This window comes from Stegodyphus dumicola, chromosome 1 (genome assembly GCF_044657685.1).
Source record: "Stegodyphus dumicola isolate Sdum_Otavi_A_Nest chromosome 1, ASM4465768v1".
NCBI classification, from domain to species: Eukaryota; Metazoa; Arthropoda; class Arachnida; order Araneae; family Eresidae; genus Stegodyphus; species Stegodyphus dumicola.
The window spans coordinates 199,420,285-199,444,101 of NC_140768.1; the positions used below are offsets into that span (position 1 = coordinate 199,420,285).

At 31.1% G+C, this 23,817-nt stretch overlaps 1 protein-coding gene across 2 annotated transcripts in view; it reads left to right on the forward strand.

Annotated features, from left to right (window-relative positions):
* Nucleotides 1-22,958, forward strand: part of LOC118193024 (uncharacterized) — a 233,779-nt gene extending 210,821 nt beyond the window's left edge. For both annotated transcript variants that reach the window (XM_085824643.1, XM_085824635.1), the window contains 3 exons: nt 3,879-4,112; nt 4,882-5,071; nt 16,820-22,958. In XM_085824643.1, the coding sequence (XP_085680769.1) occupies nt 3,879-4,112; nt 4,882-5,064 (417 nt within the window). In that variant the 3' untranslated portion in view covers nt 5,065-5,071; nt 16,820-22,958. The remainder of the gene's footprint in view (nt 1-3,878; nt 4,113-4,881; nt 5,072-16,819) is intronic.
* Nucleotides 22,959-23,817: the final 859 nt, after the last annotated feature.

A 23,817-nucleotide genomic window follows, 5' to 3' on the forward strand; every position in this document is an offset into this window, starting at 1 on the left:
AAGACTCAAACAAAGAAACAATCATCTTTAGATAGTTTCTTCATTAAAAATATATATATATTTATAATATGTATTTAATTAATTAAGAATCTCTCTCTTTTGTTAAAATACATATATATAACGCACTGATTTTCTTTAATTAACCGTTTGAGTCCGGCGAAGCGCTAATGAGCTTCACTTGTCGTATGCCAAAAATACGGCGCAGCGCAATAGCGTTTCTCTTGTTTTGTATCAAGAATGTGAAGACGCTGCTGTTGGTTAGTGTACTTTATGCAGTTATTGAGAGCAGTTGTGATATCAGTAGCACTTGTTTTATAGGAATTGGAAATTGTTTCATTTTTTTATTAAGTGTTATACTGATGATTATGAACTAACCCATGTCAAGTTCTGATTCATTTGAAAGTGACTATGTTATGAGAAGTGATAATGAAGAGTATAGTATACCTTGAAAGTGATAGTGGAAGTGACATCATTATTTGTTCTAAGAGATTACGAGTTATTAGTGATAACAGTGATGAGGATGACGTAACTGCAAGTACCTCCGATGACGATATTATTGATGAGTTATTACCCGTGTATACAATTTTTTCAAACGAATCAAATACTTTTTCTGAAGTACCTGAACCAAAGAATGCCCCTCCTCCTGATGCAAAACCAATTGAATATTTCAGTAATTTTTTTTTTTTTTTTTCAAGTATACTAGCCAACAGCAGCATCTTCGCATTCTCGATATAAAACAAGAGAAGCACTATCGCACTGTGCCGTATTTTTGGCATACGACAAGTGAAGCGTGCGCCGGACTCAAACGGTTAAGGAAAAATCACAAAAGTGACAAAGTTACATGTAGAATTTAATTAAACTGACCCACAGTGTACAACACATAATAAGGTATAAAATAATATAAAAAGAAATCAGGCTATTATGGTGTTATAGAAAATTAGCACATGTATAAAATTAACAAGTCAGTTTGGAATAGGAAAATTGTGCTCAATATGGAGTGTGTTCTCTCCTAAAAGCAATATAGCACATACAGCGTTGTGTGATGTTGTGTTATGCGGTCTGTTAGTTCTGTAGGAAATGAGAGCCATTGCTCTTGCAAAGCAGTGGCAAGCTTGGCAAGGGTTTGAAGAGGAGGGTTGAGAACAGTTATACATCTTCCTAAAGCATCCCAAACATGCTCGATAGAATTCAGGTCCGGTAATCAAGCTGGCCACTTCATGGGCTGAATCGTTTGCTACTGAAGATAATCATCCACAATGTGAGCCCTGTGCAGGCTAGTCTTGTTGTCTTGTACCAGGAAATTATCACCTATTAAGGGTGCACATAAGCATCAAGGATGACATGTCTATAGGTTTGAATATTCATGTATCCATGTAGAAAGACATGGAGGTCAGTGCAGTCACCCAAAAAGATACCACCCCAAACACAGACCCTGCCTCCTCCATTTGCATCTTTTTACATTTATATTTGATGGATGATAATTGGTTCCAGGTTCTCTCCAAATCAAATAATGTCTACTATCACTTTGGAGGCTAAAACTGGACTTATCCGTAAACAGAACAGCCCTTCATTGATCAGCCATCAAATGAACATGGTGACGGGCCAACCTCAAACTTTGCCTTCTGTGGCATGATGTGAACAGCAAACAGATGGCTGGTGACCTGGCGTACAGACTTTCTTCTTGAAGCCTTCTAAGCATGGTTGACATTGACACCAACCTTCTGGGACTGCAGCATGGGTAGATCTGAGTTGAGTCGGAGTTGCAGTTTTATTCTTTCATGTGCATAACAACAATACCGGTCATCGGGTAGTAGTTAGCCATACTTGGCTGAACCTCCAAGATGACGAATCTGTGGTTAAAAATTATTGCCAAAGTCTATGAACCACAGGAGGACCCACATTTAGCCATCTGGCCACTTCTTTGTGATTTTGTCCTGCCTCTTCCAGTAACTGTCCATCTCAGTTTATTGGGCAAATAACACCTGGAGATCATTGTTAAGAATTGGCTATCCCTGAAAGTTGCAGGCTTGCCCTCAAACAGTTTTATGCTTTTCACAGATGAAGTGTTCTGATTACAGCACCACTAATTTGCATATTGCAGTATATTAATCTGTATACTAACTCTTATATGACAACTCTTATTAACTCTTATTTGAGTAACTCTTATTTGACAACATATTCAAATTTTATATAGATTGCTTTATTTTTGAACAAGTTATCACTATTTTTGTAATTTTTCCTTAAAACCCATTTACGTTTGATTTGCTTAATTCCTATTTTGTTTCATGTATTAAGAGCATAAACTGAGCAAAACTGTATACATTTTCAGATAATTTTAGAAAAAAATTCCATATGAGCACTCTTAACGTGTAGAGAAACATGCTATATTGGCTGGTAAATAAATTCCCATAACATAGAAAGAAGCAAGGTGCTGGTATATTTTTTAGTAACTGGATTAACAGAAAAGAAGAGAGGCTTTTATGGGTTCTCGCAGAGGGGGGAAAGCAAGCTGTTTGGCACACATTTCTTCAACATCTGAGCATGGAAATCACTTTGAGAGATTGATTCAGACTTGTCAAGACATGGAATTCTTGAACATCCTAATTAAGTCAGTGGAGAATATTGTCTGATATAGCATATAGCATTTTGCTCTGTCTGATTCCTTCTTCTTTTTTTGTTTGTTAGTTAGAAACATCCAGCAGCTAAATGTATTTTTATCCTTTTCAGGTCGGGCATCCCATATACACATTCCCTAAAAACATCTCTTACAGCCGGGCGTCCCATCCATGCAACACTAGCGAACGGGTGATGCGTATACGCATTTTAAGCTGGAACGTTTTTCTGAAGGCCACTAGATGGCATCCTATGTCCATTACTTTTGAAATGAACACAGTTTTAGGTTTCTGACCTTGAGTTTGATATATTCTATCTGACTTTGGTATTTTACTCATCAACTGTTGTGAGGGTGAGAGGGAGGAAAAGCGTAAACAGAGGTGGGCTCTTTAAATCCCCGCATGCTAATATAAATATATTCACGTGTCTGATTTATATCCAATTCTTTTTTTTTTTTTTTTTTAATTCTATTTTTCCCCTCTACTGTATACAGTTTTTTAGGGTTACTATGTGCAATGCAAAACTAGTTTTGCATTGCCTTCAGATATATTTCCTTTTCTTCTCTTTTTATTTCGGAAAGCCTCACCTCTAGTCTATTAAGGCGGGAAGGCACTATTTATCAGAGGAAGAAAAGTGATACTTTTTCTAAGAGTTAGAAAGTGATACTTTTCCGAGCTTCGAGATTTACCACACTCAGTCTTCATTTTAAATTTTGTTACTTCTTACTGTAAATAGTCTTTATTGTGTTGTTTTATTAATTTTAAACTTTATTGATGGATTTTATCGATTGAAACTTTGGACTAATTTGAATAGCGCTTCCAAAAATTATTTTACAAGATAAGGAAATTTTTAAGTATATTTTCATGTAAAATAAAGAAAAAATAGGTTAAGTGCTAATTTTAACATATATAAGAGCTCAAGTAATAATCTAAAATGATATCACAAATTATGATGCTAGAAGTGTTTTTTTCTCGCCACCCCCTGGGATTTTTTTTTTTTTTTTTTAAATATATAAAATTAGGCTTAGCGATGTAAAACCTCCGTCCTGTACAGTTTGTACAGTGACTGCCTTTGATTCCCTTCCGTCCCGCGCAAGTGTCTTAAACAAAGGTGCGCCATTGTGAAAGGGTTAAACCTGCAATTTAAATTATCCTTTAATTGAGATAGCTAGTTACATATGAAAGTAATCATTGTGCATGTAATTTTCAATATTGAGCTTAATTTATTTTCATATTCATATATATTTGTGTATGTTCTTTTTATAGTCTGCCATAGTGAAGACTGAACCTATCAAATATGACCCTAGCACCATAAATAATGCTCAGCACAGTACGACTTCTATCCCTCTGGTTGCAACAGAGACCAGGAAAGTCAACCTCCCTGTGCCACCACCACCACAGTTTGAGTCAGAAGGTGAAATACTTCCCTTATCTGAAGATGGTGAAATACTGAGTTCTTCAACAATTTCCAGCAAAACAAAGACTGTGGAAACAATTACTGTGAGTAAAAAATAGGTGTCTTAATTTTTTTTGTCCTGTTTGCAATAAAGGTAATGATTATATCAAAATATTATATTATTTATTTGTGTACTTTTAATTCTAATTGTGTTGAAATGCTCAATATTTTAATAAAACTATCCTTTAAATCAGGTTCTAGAAATTCATGATTTTAAAAGTATAAAACCCTTATCTTAAATTATATCTGAAAACTCTCTTTAACAATTTTTTTTAATGAAGGTGCAGTACGTAGAATAAATTTTTCAAAGCTCTATATATCCTTATCTTAAATTATATCTGAAAACTCTCTTTAACAATTGTTTTTAATGAAGGTACAGTAAGTAGACTAAATTTTTCAAAGCTCTATATATTCTTTCCCTCTATGTAATATAATTTTTTAAGTTTACAGTTTGTTGTTAGTTAGGAGTTGAAAGATTCTCCTCTGCCAGAGTAATTTTGTGTACATTTTATTTCAAAACTTGATAAGTGAATAATAATAATAAATAAATATAGTAGTGAATAAATAATAAAATAAAGACTGTGTAGTGCACTGTTACTTGCATGCATTAAAAAGAATATGAAGAGCTCTTATGTCCAAGGTCTAATTATACCTCATATCCAAGGTCTAATTATACCTCATATAAATTCTTAATTTAATTCCATTTAAAAATACTTTCAAATATCATCCTGCCATGTTTTTATCAATGCTTGCAAATAGAAAGCAAAAATTTTGTCCAGTGCTTGTGTTAAGAAATTGTAATATTAATTTCAGTATAAAATGGAGCGTGATGGTGTAGTAGAAACTCGTGTGGAGCAGAAAATTACTATTCAAAGTGATGGAGACCCCATAGACCATGACAGAGCTCTTGCAGAAGCTATCCAAGAAGCAACCAGAATGAATCCTGACATGACTGTCGAAAAAATAGAAATTCAACAGCAATCAAGTTCGCAATGATTTTTAGGTAAAACATTTCAGAATTCATTTTAAAAAAATGTAGCGTTCATTCTTTTGTAAATTCCTCAATATTGATGTACTTAATAGAATATAGGATTAGTTTTGAACTAAATGTGTGTACCCTTTTATTTATTATTTGTTTTCTAAATTCACAGAATGGTAAGTTAGTATAAAAAGATTTAAAAAAAAAATAAACATTTTGATTATTAGTTTTAAAAAACGTTTTCCCAGCTGGTGCCAGTTATATCTAGTATACATTAAATGTGTCATGCTGAGCGCCGCCTGAGATAACCAGTGACCTGATTTTGATGTAAAAGTCTTACAGTGTTATAGTCATCCCAGCAGAAGGGAAAATTTCCTCCGTGTAAAAATATACATATAAATATTACATGAGCATACAAGGCCTGTGTATAAGCATAGATATGTTGATTACAATCATTGTCTTGTACAGGTTACATATGATAGATACATAAAATCATGACAGCTATGTGTACATTTAAACATTATATCAATTCATATTTACAATACTTTTACTGAGATAATCAAATTAAACTTGTAATTCATTTACACATTGACTGGATTTTCAATATCAATTAAACTGCTTTACAATATTATTTTTATCAAGTACATACAAACTGGATAGTAATATGCTTACATTACAATAGTTTTGCTCTTACAGTAATGTTATTATTCTACAGGGTGAGCTATTTTCCTAGTGTTGATATTCAGTTGTTGTAGTATTTTGAATTGGTATTAAAATTATGCTGCGAAGATACAATTGTCAAGAGAGGGGGAGAATTTCTTAGTATCTTGCTGAGCAAAGCCTAATGACCTCCTCTATTTTAGTTTTCGTCTGCTTGTTGCCGCGGGTATTCTCCGCCCATTGCAGCCAGTATTCACTGCTTGTCATTTTTAAATGCAGTTTATCGGTTTGTGGACAGTTGAAGAGGAAGTGATCTGCATCACCTACCACACCACATTCACACAAATCTGATGCTCGTATGCCGAATCTCTTAAGATAATGTGGGAAGGGACCATGGCCAGTGTAGAATTGAGTTTGTGCTCCGCTGTATGTATTAACTGAGCACGTGACTTTTGGAAAGAACTTGTAGGTTCGCCTCCCTGTGCTTTCCTTTCCCATCTTTTCTGCCATTCTTGTAAAAGGCTATTCAGTGTTTTTTTTTTTTTTTTTTTTTTTTTTTTTTTTTTTTTTTTTTTTTAAATAGGACTGCGGAACACTTACTGCATTTTCCAATCTACTGGAGTCATTGGGAGCAGATTTCACAAGCAGGTCCACCCTTCATTGTCAGTAATATCCACATGAGCTGGAACCCAGATCGGGATAGGTCTGTCATCAGGTCGGATACTTAGAAGAATTTTCTGAATATCTTGCACCAAAGGACTCCTTGTCTTGTGCCCTCGGATGGACTCCAAACTTGAGGCAGAGTCGCTATATATGTTGACCTTTAATCCTGATTGATATTCTGCCAAATTGATGGCTGCTTTTAATGCAAGAAGCTCTGCCTGAAAGACGGTATTTTTGTCTGCCAGTCGTCTTTTCCAAGTTTTACCCACTTCTCCTTCTTGGAGTACACACTAGGCGCAGCCTGTGCCTTATGATGCAAAAGCCAATCAATCGGCCCTTCGTTGCCTTTGGATCAAGCTTAGAATTTCTTTTAGCCTTTAGAATTCCCACATAGGCAATCGTTCCAAATGCCTTAAGGTGACGTACTGATGGTTTCTGCTTAGTATACAATTCGAATGGTGTTCTATCTTGGCCCTTATGACAAATTCTATTAAATGAATATGCAAAGTACATCACTGCATCTGACCAAAATTAAGGACTCATTCCACTATCATGTAAAATTGCACGTACATTGTTGAGAGCTGTCTGATTGAATCTCTCACAAACTCCATTTTGTTCCGGAGTATATACGTCTGTAAATTCGTGCTTTACACCATTTTTATTACAATATGACCTGAATTGTTCATTATCATATTCTCGTCCATTATCAGTCCTAAAGTATTTCAACTTAAGGTTCAAAGATTTTTCAGCACGTGCTATATGCCTTTCAAATATTTCAAACACCTTTCTATACAGTGGGGTACACTACCACATAACGAGAATATTCGTCAATAAAGGAAACGAAATAACGTTCACTATTCCTACCTGGAATGTTAATAGGTCCCCATACATCAGAAAAAAACCTTTCAAGCGGCCTCTTTACTTGAATTCCTTCTAAGGGTCTATAGGAGATTCGTCTTTGCTTATTGATTTGGCAATGTTCACAAAACAAATTAGGTGAGTGCTTTAACACACGAAGACCTCGAACTGAATGTCTCTTACTAGTCCTGACAATAGCACCATAATTTATATGACCAAACCGACCATGCCATAATTCACTATTGTTATGCTGAACTGTGGATGCCTCAAATTTCAAAGATTTGCCCCCCTTTTTCACTATTTTCGTGAATACGTGATAGTTACTTCCTATCAACTTAGCCTTGTACAAAGTTTCATTTTCATCATCAGTAATTTTAATTTGCCCATTTTTACCATAAAATCTCGCTCCATTGATATCCACCTTAGGTCCAGATATTAAATTTCGTCTCAGTTCAGGTGAGTATAAAACATCCTTAAGCAAAATAACTCTATCCCCAAATTTCATTTTAACAGTACCCTTCCCATGAATTGGAAAAGTTACCCCATCAATAGCTACTAGCATATTCTCATTCTTCACAGGAGAAAAAAGTATCGTACAATTCACGATTTTTACAAAAATGATGAGATGCAGCAGAATCAAAAATCCAACTATCATCATTTTCCTCCAAATTGTTAACATTAGCTTGAGCTATAAAATGGGACTGAGCATGGGAATTATTTTTACCTTTACACAACTTGGGTTTATTCTTACACTTAGGAGATGTTTTATTACTACTAGATACAGCTGAGGAAACAGAAGAAAAGGCAAGGGTGATCTGAAAAAATTGCCTTTCATTCTACAGTATTTTTTAATATGACCTGAACGGCCACATTTATAACACTTGAGACCTTTAATCTGCTTAAATTTGGGTTCACAGTGAGTACTTTTAACTTCTATAGTCTTATTGGAATTTTCCCTATCTATCTCTCTTAAATTAAGACATGTTTCCTCTGCTAGTATTTCAAGATCAACATTTTTAAATATGAACTTTTCATCTGGCCACCTCAAAACATTCTGAAGTACTTGATCATATTTATCTGGAAGGAACCTAAGAAACTGAAAAAATATGTATACATCTCTTACAGCCTGATTAATATCAGCTAATTGTTCAGTTACCTGTTTTAATCTAGAAGAAAAGAAACTAATACTTTCATTTGGCTTAATTTTACAATTTAAAAACTCTGAAAACAAGGACATATGTCTTGATCAATAATCTGGCTGAAAGTATTTGGCAAGCGTATTCTATGCAACTACCAGGTCATCAATTTCACTTATCAAGTTTCTATATTCAGGGCTTACATTCATATAAATTAAAGATAATGCCAAACGACTTCTATTTTGATAGTCAGCAACAATTTCTTTTGTAATACCCTTAACATCATTTAAATCGGGACATTTTTCAATACCTTTGACCAAAAGCCATGCATTTTTCTCATTTAAGACAAACTTCATATCTTTAGACCATGTAAAATAATTACATGCCTCAAGTTTAGCAATATTATGTATAACATTAACAGTAGCCATATTTGAATTTCAACAAAAACCACCACCCCCAGTCTCTTAAGTCCTAAATTAACTTAAAACTTCAAAAGTCTGCACTAAAGATAACTCAGGGGCTGGGCCCATAACCAAAATGATGCAAAAGCAAAGTTTAAAGTTTATAAAATTAAACATTTAGCAGCAGTAGCAATAGAAGCTCCCTGATGTTATGTGTTATGCAGACATTGAAGACAATAAAAAGTTTCAAACTTAACCAATTTATTAACAATATATAAAAAATAAAAACACAATGAATAAATTTAAACAATATCAGTAACTTAGAAATTATAATATAACCATCATTATAAAAAATTTCATATATTAAGTAATATTTTACCTGGTCTCCAAAATACTGGCATTCAATACGCGAAGAACGTATCCTAAACAGAAATTATGTGGTTTCAAGTGAAATTAGCTACACTATCAATAGGTCCACGCTTAATGATCAAGAAAGCACCTGAAAAATTAAATTAAGTCCTTGAGAGCACGCAAATCCGGCCTAACTCCACTATAGTTGAACACGAAGAATCATAGCCCAGTAAAACATCGCTGCTAACTTATGTTAAATTCCGCCGTCATGAAGAACATGGATGCCACCCACGGCAGTCACTCACATTATAGCCTCTTTTGAGAATCCAGGAGAAGTCATCTTGTAGACTGGAACCAAGGAACTTATTCAGGAAAAGTCATCTTGTAGACTGGAACCTCGGAACTTATCCCCGGACTGCATGCATCGCAAGACGTCTTTCAATAGGGGCTGGAAACTGCACACCCAAGAGCCAAGAAAGCAGGAACTAGAAGGAATGAGCAGAGCGACACGAGATACTTATACCAGAAGTAGGCATGACGTAATCTCACGGCAACCAATCAGCTATCGCCACGACTCGGCTTTCCAGATGACGTAACATCACGTTTCGTTTTTGTATCTTAATTAGGCTTAAACAGTCCGTTCTCAACACAAACAGTGGCAGTAAAAAAAGAAGAAGTAACTACTATGTCCCTTTAAAAATAAGAACTAAGCCTAATAAATATTTCAAGGAGGAGAGATGATGCAGAAAAAAGGTTACAATAAGTCATATTTTCCAACACCTTTCTCCGTCTTTGAGCCATCTGTATAAATAGCAAATGCCTACTCATTTGGTGGCGTGTATTGCATGTATATTGTGTGCGATAAATCAGTATCTGCAGGGTGTCCAAGCATGATCGGCTTGCGCTTCTCATAGTCTGTATGGTAGAATGTCTTTTGCCACAGAGAGATGTTATTTTCTAAGCGCAATGTCCTTACTAATAGTGATTCTCTCTCCACTAGAAGATCCAGTGGAGGGATACCCACCAGCACTTGCAGTGCTGCAGTTGGGGATGTTCTATAACCTTTGCATATGATCAAAAGTTGCATTCTTTGTATGGTGAGAAGCTGCCTCCTCATATGGGCAGTAAGCATGTCATGCTGGCTAATCCTAGTTATATAATCAGGATCCACAAAATGCATTTTTGCAACAGTTACAGTAACTATATGTGAGTTAAACATGGTGTATACTGTACGAGAAAGAGTTCTAACGTGAGTAAAGTGTATTTATTTTCTGGAAGTTATATGTTACAAAGTACCAGCGAGCCAGTGAAAAGGCATATAGGTCCTATTTTTTCTCTTTGAAATGTTTCATATGGTTAATGTGTAAAACTATAAATCTCAACACTTTTTTAAGAATCTAAATTAAACTGTAACTGTAAATGAAGGTAATACTTTTTAATGATTAATTTGTAATGAAACTTTTATGTAATATGTGCTTGCCTTAATCTTTGAATAAATACGCATGTATTTATGTAATACATATATAACTTGATTTCTGGGGTAATATACAATTATAGATAGGGCCAACTGTTTTCTTTGTAGTAAATTTTAGAAACTGCGCACTGCAGAAACTGTTTTGTTGCAGCCTCTTTATGATCAATATTTTTTTAATTCTTCAATATTCCCAAAAGATATGTAAACACTGGCATTGAACAACACTTGTATAAGATGACCACCTCTACAGAGCATACTATAAATCATCTAGAACTGCAAGAGATCATCTTAGAAAAGGTTCACTGTGTTTTGAATCATGTGCTTAGTTAAAGTATGTTCCTTGGAACTTCAGTTGTTACAGTGGCATATTTATAGCAAAAATAGCCCATTTAAATTTGTTTCTAAATTTGCATCATCAGTAATATATTAGTGGTATATATTATTTCTACTTGCTTCATATAACATGCGTGCATTAGCTTATTGTTGATAGCGAGTAATTCAAAAGTCTTAACAGATTCAAGTAGTTTGTAATAATATAGGAAATGCTACTTGTCTCACATAAGATATTCTGAATATATGTTCCTAGGAAGGAAGTCCTTAATATTTACTCTTGGATACTTTATAGAAATTAAATGTTTATTTGAAAAGTTTCTTTAAAATTTAAAAATCAATTCTGTAAACAGAAATTGTGTGTTAATAATCAAATCATACAGCTTTTAAATTCTGGTTAACTTTCATAACTGAACAAAAAAATCACCCTCCCCCCCCCCAATCTGCTTTTGTATGAAATTTAAATCTCTACTGTCAAATAAAATTACAATTTCTGTCTTTATTTTTCAAAATGAAATTTCAGTTTTAAAATTTCTACCTTTTGTTTCATTATTACTATAAAAACAGAAAACATTCAAAAAATTTTAAAAAATTTTATTACTATTTGATGTATTTAAAAGAAGTATAATTTAAGTAAAATGACTTTTTAAATTATTACAATTTACTGGTTCAACAATACACTTACATAATACTGTAGATAAATATTCTTATGGCTACAGCATGAATTTATCATAAATGTAATTTATTGCAAACGGAAAAGGATAAACACTTATTAGAGTTAATTTTGTGGTGTTTAATTATTCATGTTGAAGAAGCAGTTTGAATAATTTCCACATGAAAATAAATACTTGCATTAAGTATAGATTTTACAAGAAATAAATTTTTAATGGCTTATAAGGAAAATATTAAAAACTGCATTCAAGCATTTTTAATACTGTTCTGAATCATACATTAGGAATGTTCATAAGTTGACAGCATTGAATATATTTCAAAGGTATATAGACAAAATTCATAATTATGTACAGGAATCAGGTATAAATTAGTGATTGTTATATCCATAACAGGATATTGAGGTGGAATAAATTCTAAAATTTGTTATGTCACTCTTGAACCCTTTGGATAGATATAATAGGAAGAAAAAAAGAAGAAACACCCACTTAATATTAAAAAAGTTCTAATAAAAGCAAAATCTGAAACCTACATTTAATGAAAACAAACTTAAGAATACAATTTTTAAAATGCAATTGGTATTTACAAAGATGGGAAAAGTAAATATTATTTGTAAAACGTAAGGTTAATTTTCTCAACATAATTTGAGAAAGAATATTTGATAACTGTTCATATATTTCTCATATTATCAAAATTTCTTTTAAATCAAATGAAATTTAAAATACAGGATGATTATTTCAAGAATTAATAAATTCAATCATGAAGCTTTAAATTCTCTGCAGGAAAATAAAAAAATTTTAAAAAATATTCTTTCTTTTAAAAGTTCATCACATCTTTTCTGTGGTTGCTGGTAAAAATAAATGCTAGATACTGTATTTGCTTTTTTTTATTGTAAAAGCGAAAATTCTGTTGGCACTCTTTTTTTTCCAAAAAAGCAACTATATTAAGATGCAGGTATTTCTGTAAAAGCAAAAGGCATAATGTGAATGTACATGAAGCAGAAGATGCTTATGCACCCATTTACAGAAAATCGATACATATGCATTTCAATTCAACATTTATAACTCTTGCTTGTATGTGTAAATAACAATGTGCACAAATTTACAGAAAGTGTATGCATATGCATTTCATTCAAGATCTATAACGCTTGCTTGTATGTGTAAATAACAAAATCCCATAAGCTTTCAGTTCATGTCTGCTTTAACAGATTAAAGCAGACATGAACTGAAAGCTTATCAAACATTCATCCTTTTTTTCAAGTCTTAAATTAAGAGTAACATTGGAATGAAAAAATTCATGTAGCATTTATTTTTACCAGCAAGTTAATTATCCTTTTTTTATTGCAAATTCTATTTCATGGTTTACCATTCAATTTGCTGTTCATGTATTCGTTTAAATTAATATTCAAAGTTCATCTGGATTTAAAATATGTGAAATAAAATTTTGTAATTCATGCATTAGTTTGCCACCATAATTTTTTTTTTTTGGTTGTTGTTGTTGTTGTTAGAATTTGATTCTAAAATCAGCAAGAGAGCAGTAAAAAAAGGTATAGTCAAAAGTCGTTAATCCGGACTCGTCGGGACTTCGGCGATTCCGGATTATCGATTTTTCTGGATTATAGATCATCAGTTTAAATCTTGTAAGATGGCATGCAGAAATTCTAAAATTAAAAATATGAAACCGTAATTTATGAAATAAAGAACAATTATGATCTAAAGGGTATCAAAATTTACAAAAAAAGGGGGGGGCTAAATATTTATTTGTTTACTTTATTAAACATTTCTTTCAATGTAAGTTGTTTAAGTTGCTTAGTTTTATGTGCTAATACTTTCTCTTTAATTCTATATAAACAGACATAATTTCTTGTTCAGTTACAAAGTTCCGCTGTTCAAGTCCTGTAATTGCTGTGCCGAGAATACCGACTAACTTGTCAATCGAAATTTTTTCGTTTTCACTAACCTGTCTGTCACATTCTTCATGTCTTTATCCCTTTTTTGCAGCAATTCCACTTTTTGTTTGTTGGACATCGAAACATACTTTCGTTTTGTAGATCCTTTGGAAGTTCCAGCATCGGAAATTCTATTTGACATAATCGAAAGTTCAAGTTTACTTTTATAAAATTGCTCTTACAGTCTGCAAAAAATAATCAGCAGGATCCAATTCGAAGATCAAGGAACAACGCTATCATTAACATTAACTGAAATAGATAATTAGATAATTTTAGCTTACACCATCCGTTATACATTAAACGCGCAGGCGGAAACGTATTCTGCACTTGCGCACACGCATATGCGCAGTAGTCAAGGTCTTACGCGCACGCGTAAAACACCTGTGCACATGTGCCAACGCAGCGCATGCGCAGAAAGTTTTTAGCTTTGAGGTCCGGATTATGGGTGTCCGAATTAACGACTCTTGACTGTACTAATTATATGATGCTTCTCATCTTTCAGCTATTAGCATCAGCCCCTGAAGTATGTATAATACATGCATGTCCGTTATCTGGATTAATACATTTTCAGAGAGTAATAGAAAAATAAATAATAATCTCTAACCCATACAAAATTCCAGTTAGTTCTATTTTTATGCATGCTTTTGCCCATTTCTTTAACCCTCTGAGTGCCATGGCCGACTTTATCCGGTCATAAGATTTTTTGTTACTTGGCATATACTAGCTTATAATTTAAGATACTTTGCTTTCTTACTTTCATTAATTATATAAATGTCATCTTGTTGAATGTAAGTTTATGAAAACAGAGACTAAAATAGGTAAATATACAAATGTAGCTTATATAGGCTGTTTAGATATAGGTCATCATGACAGATACAAAGGCCCAGGCTGCTCAGAGGATTAAATTATTTCCTGCTATATTTCTTACCCCATTTTCCCCCTCCCCTAAATTTATATAAAGATTTCTTGGTAAAAGTATATTTTAGGGTACCCCTTGGTGAAACTTGGCAATTTTTTGGCATTATATGGATACTGAGTTTGTGGAATTCTTTGGCTTATTATTTTGGCTTGCATAACGCTGCTACACAAAGCCAAAATAACAAGACAAAGAATTGCACAAACTCGGTATCCATGCACACATCGACCTATTTTCACTTTAAAAAGAAATTCCTGAATTGCACAAAAATGGCATTGCGCACTCCCTTGACTTTATCCATGTACACATCGATATATGTTCACTTAAGAAGTCAAAGGAGCACCTAATTCTACAATACAGGCAAATAAAAAATACATAATCTCAATAGACTGCATTTTAAACCAAACAATAAAATAACAAAAGGAAATATGTTATACATTTAACCACTACAAAAAGCAAATATCCACTTACCCTATTTAGTAGTTCTTTCGTCTTTAGTCTGTGACATGCAAAATTCCTTAACAGCATCCAAAAACTTCCTAAAATTATCTGAATATCCGTATATCAGCATCACCACATCTGAACCTTTCTTCCTACAAACCCATTCAAATCCATCTAAATGGTTTTTACATTCAACTAGATGCATATCTTTCCTACATGCAGGACACTTATAATTGCTACTAAGTAAACCTTCATTTACACACCAGTCAATTAACGCTCTTTTCCCCTTTCATTCCAAATCGTACAGAAACTTGAAATTAATCTTACTACGTTCAGCCATTCTACTGTCTAAACAATAAAAACCCACACCCACCACAAAAGCACTTACAAAACATCCCATGATTCAAAATTTCCCAGAATCATGCACCCGATTACATCACAATAGGGTTTCCATAACATTCAACTACTCAGGCTACCATAAATAAAACAACAACTTGGCGATAAATTAAACAACTTTGCCATAATACAAGGGGTACCTTAAAGTCTACTCTATCCGATTTCTCTTTTGAACTTGAAAAAAGTATTTGAGTTACAGTTCACACATTTTGCATGTTACTAAAATCCTTTTAAATTAAATGAAATTTAGAGGAGTGTTATTTCAAGAATTAATAAACTCTAAACATGGAATTCTACACACTCTCCAGAAAATGAATTTAAAAAAAAACCTTGTTTATCATAAAAGTATCGTTCGTTAAAGGAATTTTTTCTTAGATTGTTAATTAGCATGAACTGGCCACAAATGTAACTCTGCCAGACATACCTGGGATTTGTATCATTTCTTCTGTAATTGTGTCACTGTCATGCTTTCATTCTGTTAGGTGAATGAGCATGTGAAATTAAGTGTTTTAAGTAACTGCTCAAGTAAGTTCCTTTTGAATAGTCAGATCAATAAAACTAATATTTCCTAATTCCTATTTAATATTTTATCAATAAAACTATTATTTAAATAAGTTTTGAATTAAAACATTTAGCGTGTTTCAAATAAGAATTCAAAGGATGAAAAAAAAGCATAATTGAATTTTGAGTCTTTTTCAAGGTTTGCAGGATTCAAATGTTCTATTCCTATTATTTATATGTGATAAATTTATTATCTTCAGTGAATAAATATTAGCATTCTTTGAGTTTAATCTCATATATTTATGAACTTCTGTCACAGATGGGAAAGGGACCATCAATAAGGTTATGTCAGCAGATAATTGCCATAAGGCTCAGAGGGGTGAGTAAAAATATTTTGTTTTGACAGGCATTCATTCATTTTGGGGAAAAAATTATAGACTTCTATGTGAGAAATCGCAGATTTTCTACTGTGACCTGCCACACACTTTTTCGAAATGCAACAGTGTGAGAAAGGGGCGCGTGATTTTGAAATGTCATCACTTTCTGTCAGAGCAGGAAGATGATAATTTTAGGAAACCTTTCATAGTGCTTTACATTATGATTGTATAGCTGAGAAATTGCTCAATAGTGTAACATATTATATCTTGGGTATCACATAAGACATTTTATATCACTTTGAGATTTCATAGGTTATAACAGTAATTTGTTTTCATTGAGAAGATATTGGATGTAAAATTGCTATTTGTGTTGTGTTCTGAGTGAGTATTTTGTCTGTTATATCCAGCTCTTATAAAATATGTTATTTGTGTTGTGCTGTGAATGAGTATTTTCTCTCTTTTATCTAGCTTTTATAAATCAGTGAAAATGTTGATGTTTTGGGGGAGAATAATTATAAAAGATCCCTTTTTTTATAATGCTGTATAGAATTGCTTCTGATTGCTGAAAATAAGTATAAAATGCCTTCTTTTGAGAGATACTTATTAGGAGTTAATATGTTTAATTTTTCTTATTATTATTTCTTTTGTTAGATTGTTCTGCACAATACCAACACAAAGACTATCGCTTTGCCACAACTTGAAGTAGCAGAGTGTAATATGCATCAGCATTTCTGATAATCAGAGTTGGTTCTAGCTTGTCTACGCAAAATGGCTTACTGTGATTGGGGAATACATATATGTGTTGTTTTCTTTTGTAAATAGACTTTCTTTGCCTCAAGACTGAAAGGAACAGATTTTACAATATACTTTATGTCAAGGTTATGGCTTTTGGTGCATCAGTTGAAGAGCAAGTGGCAAAACTGCCAATCCTTTTTCAAATTTAGAATTTTGAGTGACTGTACTTTGATATTTTTAAAATTTTGAATATATGTAAGTTTCAAAAGGATACCTAAGGGAACACTGAAGTTAAAAGTATTTTTATAAATCTGAGGAAAATTCCTATCAAAATTAGATTACAAACTTTTTTCTTTAAAAAAAAATATTGAATATTTTTTGAGTATTTCTGATAGGTATTTAAAAATAAAAGTCTTTGACAGTGTAGATTTATTTATCAAAGTCAAATAAAGGATTGGAAGGTTTGTTATTTCACCATATTGTTTTTCATGATAATATGCATTCAATTAAGAAATACAGAAGTTTCTTATGCTCTGAAAATTGTATAATTTCATCTCAGTGTTTTTTAACTTTTGTTTTGCAGTCACTAAAAGTCTTTTATATTGTTTATAAGAGAATTTTCATATAAACACTGTCTTATTGCATTTTTGACTTTTCTTTGTATAACTGAGCTTATGTTGCAACTTTAAATTGTGCTTTTCTAAGGTTTTTTTATAAAATCTGTATGATCTCGGTAATAATATCACCCTATAGTAAAAGATAAATTCATTTTTTAAATTTGTGAGTTTTGTTATTGTGTGTTTGTGCAAATCATATCTGCTGATAGAGATTTACGAAGTTCTGAATTTATGTTCATGTTTATGTTATAAAAAATGACATTTAAATGTATGGATGTGTATATGTGTGTGTGTGTGTGTGTATTTAATGAAAACAAATCATAAGAAAACATTTTAAAGATGTCCTGAAATATGTGAAAGTTGCTATATTTCTAGGTTTAAGAAGGAAGTGCAAACCTAAAAATGAACATCTGATGAGGGCTATATGCCCAAGTTTCATTCCAGTTTTGATCATGGGGCCCTGTGGAAGGAAGTCCCAAGTTCTTGTATTTCTTTTCTCATGCACTAAGCTAATGATAAGCAAAGTATATATTTTTGAAAGGAACATATTTCCAAGACATTTAGACAAAAGCAAGAAAGTAAACCAGTGTATTAATTCTTGACTGGTTATCAAAAAGTATTCATATAAATAGGTATTTTCAAATCTGTTTGCTAATGGTGAATTATTTAAAGTAGATTTTATTGATTTAATTATATTACATAATCTGTTTTTTCTTAATTAAGTATTAAGTATTCATATTCAATATAAAAAATAGTAGAACTGTTCTGTTATTATTCATTGCTTTAATCTATTGGCTTTCTTTTTAAACTCATTGCATAACAGTCATCAATTTATAGAAATAGCATCAAGAGTAATGCAGCTTTAAATTCTTCTACCATGAATAAATTCTGAGCTGTACCTTTCTTTTTTGGATTCAGCGTTCAAATTGCCACATGTAGTAGTACAGCTTCTGCTGCAAATGACTGCAGTAGTCATAAAATTGGACCAAGTTCCAATGAAACTACAGTAAATAATAAATGTCATGTTTACTTGTGCTAATTTTTATGTTGAATTTCTTCCCTTCTTTACCACTGCACTTAACAAAATTACATTCCTCATAGTAATCTTAATATTTTATGTTTAGTTTCTGGTGTGGCACTAGTTAGTTATATTAAAAAGTAAATCCGTTCCTAGCAGTATTTTAGGGTAGGTTGTGTCTTCTCGTTAAAAGATCTCTGTAATACTTTTATATCATTTTATTATTTACAATCATACCTTTTGCATTTGTAGTTGAAACAGTCATTCTTGTAGACACTTCATTTCAGAATACTGTATACTTCTTTCTTTTTCATAATTCATTCTTCCCTTTTCATAAGCAGGATCATCTATCTATCTCTGAAAGTGAAAATCAGTAATTTTCCCATAGCATCTTATGCTAGTAGTAGGTAGAGGGAAGGGTATAAATAACAAATGATATAATTTCAAACACAATAATATTGGAAATGATTGATCAAATCCAAATCAAAACCAAACTATCACACACACATACACACATACATATACATAAGGTTTGAAGAGCAGAAATGTTAAAATGATAATAATAGTTGTATGATTATGTAAGTGAATATTTTGGCTCTTGATTGCATGTTCTGCAAGTTTTATTTAGCTGCAAGTTTCATCATAAGCCTGAAAAATATTGTTTAGTCTCTGATCGTTTAAATTTCTACTTTAAATAATAAATAGTAAACATTTTTAAGCTCATTAAATTTATGTTGCCTGAAATTTTAATTCTGTTTCTTTCAGTTGCCCTGAGAAACAGTATCATTGTTAACAGTATGTTTGTATTTATTACGAGTGTAAAGAATGTCAAGTACAGTCATTGCCTGTACTTAAAAACTTCAATGGTGTGGCAGCTTTAATAAAAATTTATCACCCCTCTATTTTTAAGTGACGCAGCAGAAAAAGAGCTAAAGCTAACTAACTATGTAATTTTTGACTTTGGTGCTTTAATATTTACGTATAGTTTCAATATGCTATTGACTGGTTTCAACCACTGTCTTTACTATATATATATATATAATTAACTAAACAGCAAACAGTATATGTCAGTTCATATTTTATTTCACAGTAGATGCTGAAAATATTTACAGCTTGTTAAATTTTGTGCCGTTGATGAGCAATGAGTAGAATTAATTGCTTTGACTTTTTGAGTGATCTGGTTTGAAATGAAATGTAACATAAAAGTAAATATAGCCTATGGAAATAAAGTCTGATTTGATTCTGAAGAATAATCTAATTTTGATAGACTTCCTGTCTTTAAAGTTGGAATTAAAATACTGCTATGTGATTTATGTGAATTTGTGTTTCTCAGAGGCAAAAATATTAACTTAAATTTTTTTACTAAAGTTTGATATTCATTAAAAATTCTCTTTTCCCATTGATGAGCATCAATTTAAACTGGTCACAAACTGACCCAAATATATTTGTATGCATATTTATTTAGTATTAATAATGAGAAATGTGAATAAATAGTTATATAGTGTGATTGTTTAGCAGTATAAACATGGGCTAGAAAATATTGCTGAATAGTAAAGTAAATAATGAAACTGTTTGTGACACCATCACCTGTTTTTGTCATAACTGATGTTTATTTGAAAGCATATAAACAAACAATATCAATTGCTTCTTAAAATTTTTTTTCATAATAGTAAAAGTTTAAAATATGCACCAGAAAATTAACAGGCTATAATATTTATTAGTTTATATGTATGTTTCATGGATTAATTTCTCTATTTTTAAGACGAAAGGTAAAATTTTGAAAACTGTTTTTTTAATTTGCCGTGTATTTTAAATGTTTGAAAAAGTAAAATTTTAAAATATTTTAACATTTTAATAATGGGAACATTATCAACTTCTTAACTAAAATAATTTATAGTTTTGTTGTTTGACATTCCATGATTTATTTTCCTTCATATTCAGTTTATTATGTTTATTTTTACTATCTCTAATTCACAAATTTATTCTTTCTAAATTTAAATGTTAAATTAAAATGGCTAATAAAAATGAACAGCTATTAATAATTACGTGTAACTAATAATATGAGTTAGGATATCTATTAGTATTCCTGTTAACAAAATGTTAATAGTAGCAAGTACCAGATAAAACAATGCATGTAAATGAAGTGATCTTTTAAATTTGTATAATTAAGTGCATGCATTTTTTAATTTAATTAAATCATGATTTATTTGACCGAAATCTCATTTGAAGTCTTTATTCTAAGCATTTAATTAGCAGATTATGCTTATTGAAGTTTATCCATCTTAAAAATGTTCATAAATAAATTGTGCTCATAAAATGGGGTAAGAGTGTGAATTGTAATAGTTAAACGTTACTTTTAAAAAAATTTGCAAACAGGAATATTAAGTATTTTTAGAATGTGCATGTAATACTTGTATAATTTGGTTCCCCCTTAACTGTGCCTATCAATCTTTGGAACAGGGAGTAAATTATAAGGATAGAGATGTGATTGTAAAGTAAATATTTTTAGTGAAAAATTTGTACAGATATGTTAAAATTGAAATTTGTTGAATTTGCCTGGATGATGAATGTATAAAAAAGGAATGTATACTTGTATCTCTACCTATTTAAATATACATATATATAATTAATATATATATATATATATATATATATATACGCATATATAAATAAGCATACATATATCTATAAGAGTGTTGTCAAATTTATTTTAATTCCTAAAGCATTTCTTTTTGATCATTAATTTTGGGCATGTCCATTCAAATATAGTGCCTTTTTTGAAAAATTCATGTTTTATCAACATATTAAACTTTTCAACCAACATTCAAATTTATAAGCATTACATCATTGCTAACAAGTTTTTTTTTTTTTTTTTGTTCTTTGTAATGGTTCATTCAAATGTGTTCGTATAATGTAAACTGTTTAAAACTGAATATTTCAGTATCTGTTTCTGTTGTTGTTTCGGATGTACTTGATTAGAGGTTTTTTCAGATTCAAAGCTGTGAGCTCGCTGTATATTTGTTTATTGTTCTGAAATACTGTCTGCTGCGTATTTGTATGTGTAGTTCTCATTTAGAAGTTTTGCAGCTCAAAAATTGGATTTATCCTGTTCCTAAAAGTTTACTAATATATATATATATACGAATGCTGTGTGCCAGCATTTACTTTTTCTATGGACAAAAGAGGCAGCCCAATAAGACTGAAAAATTGCTCAGAGCATAGAAAATAATTTTAGTCATTGCATAATTAAATGACTTGTGTGTGATATGTAAAATGTTTCATCATAGTCTGTCTACATGTTCCATTGAAAGTTAAATGTTATATGAGCAGCTTTTAAATTTTTAGTATGTATATTGTGTTTTGTTGATTATATTATAACAGTATTTTTCACTCTGTTGACTCTCATTCAAAAATGCCAAGGACATGCGGCAACACATTCTTATGCACATAGGAACATTAAAAAGAACATCTTTGCAGAAGAAATGTTATGTGCAATTTCATTTATGATAGAGAACCATTGTGCATTATTTTTCAAAAATTCTTTATATTGCATACATAAATCAAACACAAGATTTTAGTTTGAATGAAAATATTATTTTAAAAACACAACTTGAAGTTAAAATATATTTCAAGTAGTATATGCTTTTCTTTTAACTGTCTGGAGGTAATCAGGATAACAAATATTGTAACTCCTAATATCTCTGAATTCTCAGGGTGAAATAATGTGCAATTTAAATTTATCAGAAAGGGGAAAACCACTATTCTTTTCCATATTCCTTTGGGCAGTAGATTTACCTACCTCAAAAATAGTTTATTGCATAAAATGCATTATAATAATAAAAAATACAGGTATAAAAATGAAAAATGTGAATGTCAGTTGAAAGGTTATTTAACTGATAATTGGAGTAAGTTGCTAAGAATGTTGAGTAAATGAGTTACTTGAATTAGGGCCTTTTGTATCGTCCTTTACTGGCTTTAATATTTAAATTATACTTTTATAAGAGTTTTCTTAAGTTTATTTAAAAGATATTGACTGTCTATCCTTTAATAAAAAATTTCAGCAGAACAATAACTAGCAGTATATTTGGCAGTTGTATTTAAAATATTTTTCTTAAGTTAAAAATCTGTTACATCCATTCATATATTGTATATTTTGCACATTATTAATTCTTATTCTTGAATTGCCTGTGTGTACAAAAGCCCTACATTATTTTTAAGTATATGTTAGGTTGAATTCCATATTTAATCCCATTCAATTTTTATAACTGTTATCAACTACACAACTTAAATTGTCTGTTCTTTCAGATAATTTTTAATAATTGTATAGAGCACAGCATAAACAAATGATAGATGAAATATTTACCAATTAAGATGCATTGTTTATGTAACTTTATTTACAGCAGTAAAAGAATTGGTAAAATTTTGTTTCAAGTAATTTAGTTTTTTTTTTTTTTTTTTTTTTTTTTTTTTTATTGTCAAGGTCTCATGCAAATTTGAGTCAAATGTTGTTCTAGTTCCTGTCAGCTATTATTGTAAAAATATGAATTTATCAGCATTTTTATATAAACAATAATTTAAGACAATTGAATTCAGGATATCAAGAGTTTTTTGTATTGAGTTTTTACTCTCTGAAAGAGTAGTGAAACATTTTTCAGAATGCAAATTTTATCACATTATAGTTTTTTATTATATAGAGATTATAATAGACTTATGTTTGCATCTTCATTTTGGTAAGGCAAGGAAATCTTAGTGAAATGCTTTGTCTTCTTTATAATTTTGATTTGTATAAAAAAAAAGTTTGGATAATTTCGATAAAATATTTTTAATCTAAAATTTAAACTAATGTAACAGTACTACTTCTTTGAAGAATAACTGTAGAAAGTTGTATTCATATATGTAAAGTATAGATCATATTAAATCAAATACATTGATTATTTTATTCTTGTTAACCCTGAATGTTGTGCTCTTAAAAACAGAAAAAAAATATAACAAATTCAATTAGAAGACATTTTTACAAACCCAAAGCTGATTTTCTCACCAGGATTTAGAAATGTTTGTTAAATAGAAACATACCAAAGATTTATTTATTCTTGAAATTCTTATAGATTTTTTTCATTCAATAGAATTTTTTTTTAATAAATTTTTGGAATATTTTAGTTTTTAGCTGTGAAGCTGTGAATTGGATATATCTGATCATGAAAAATTAAATTAAAAATTTCTCTATACTAAAATCCTCATATTGCTTAAGTGACACTGTTAGCATGAAGTCTGCACTTTTT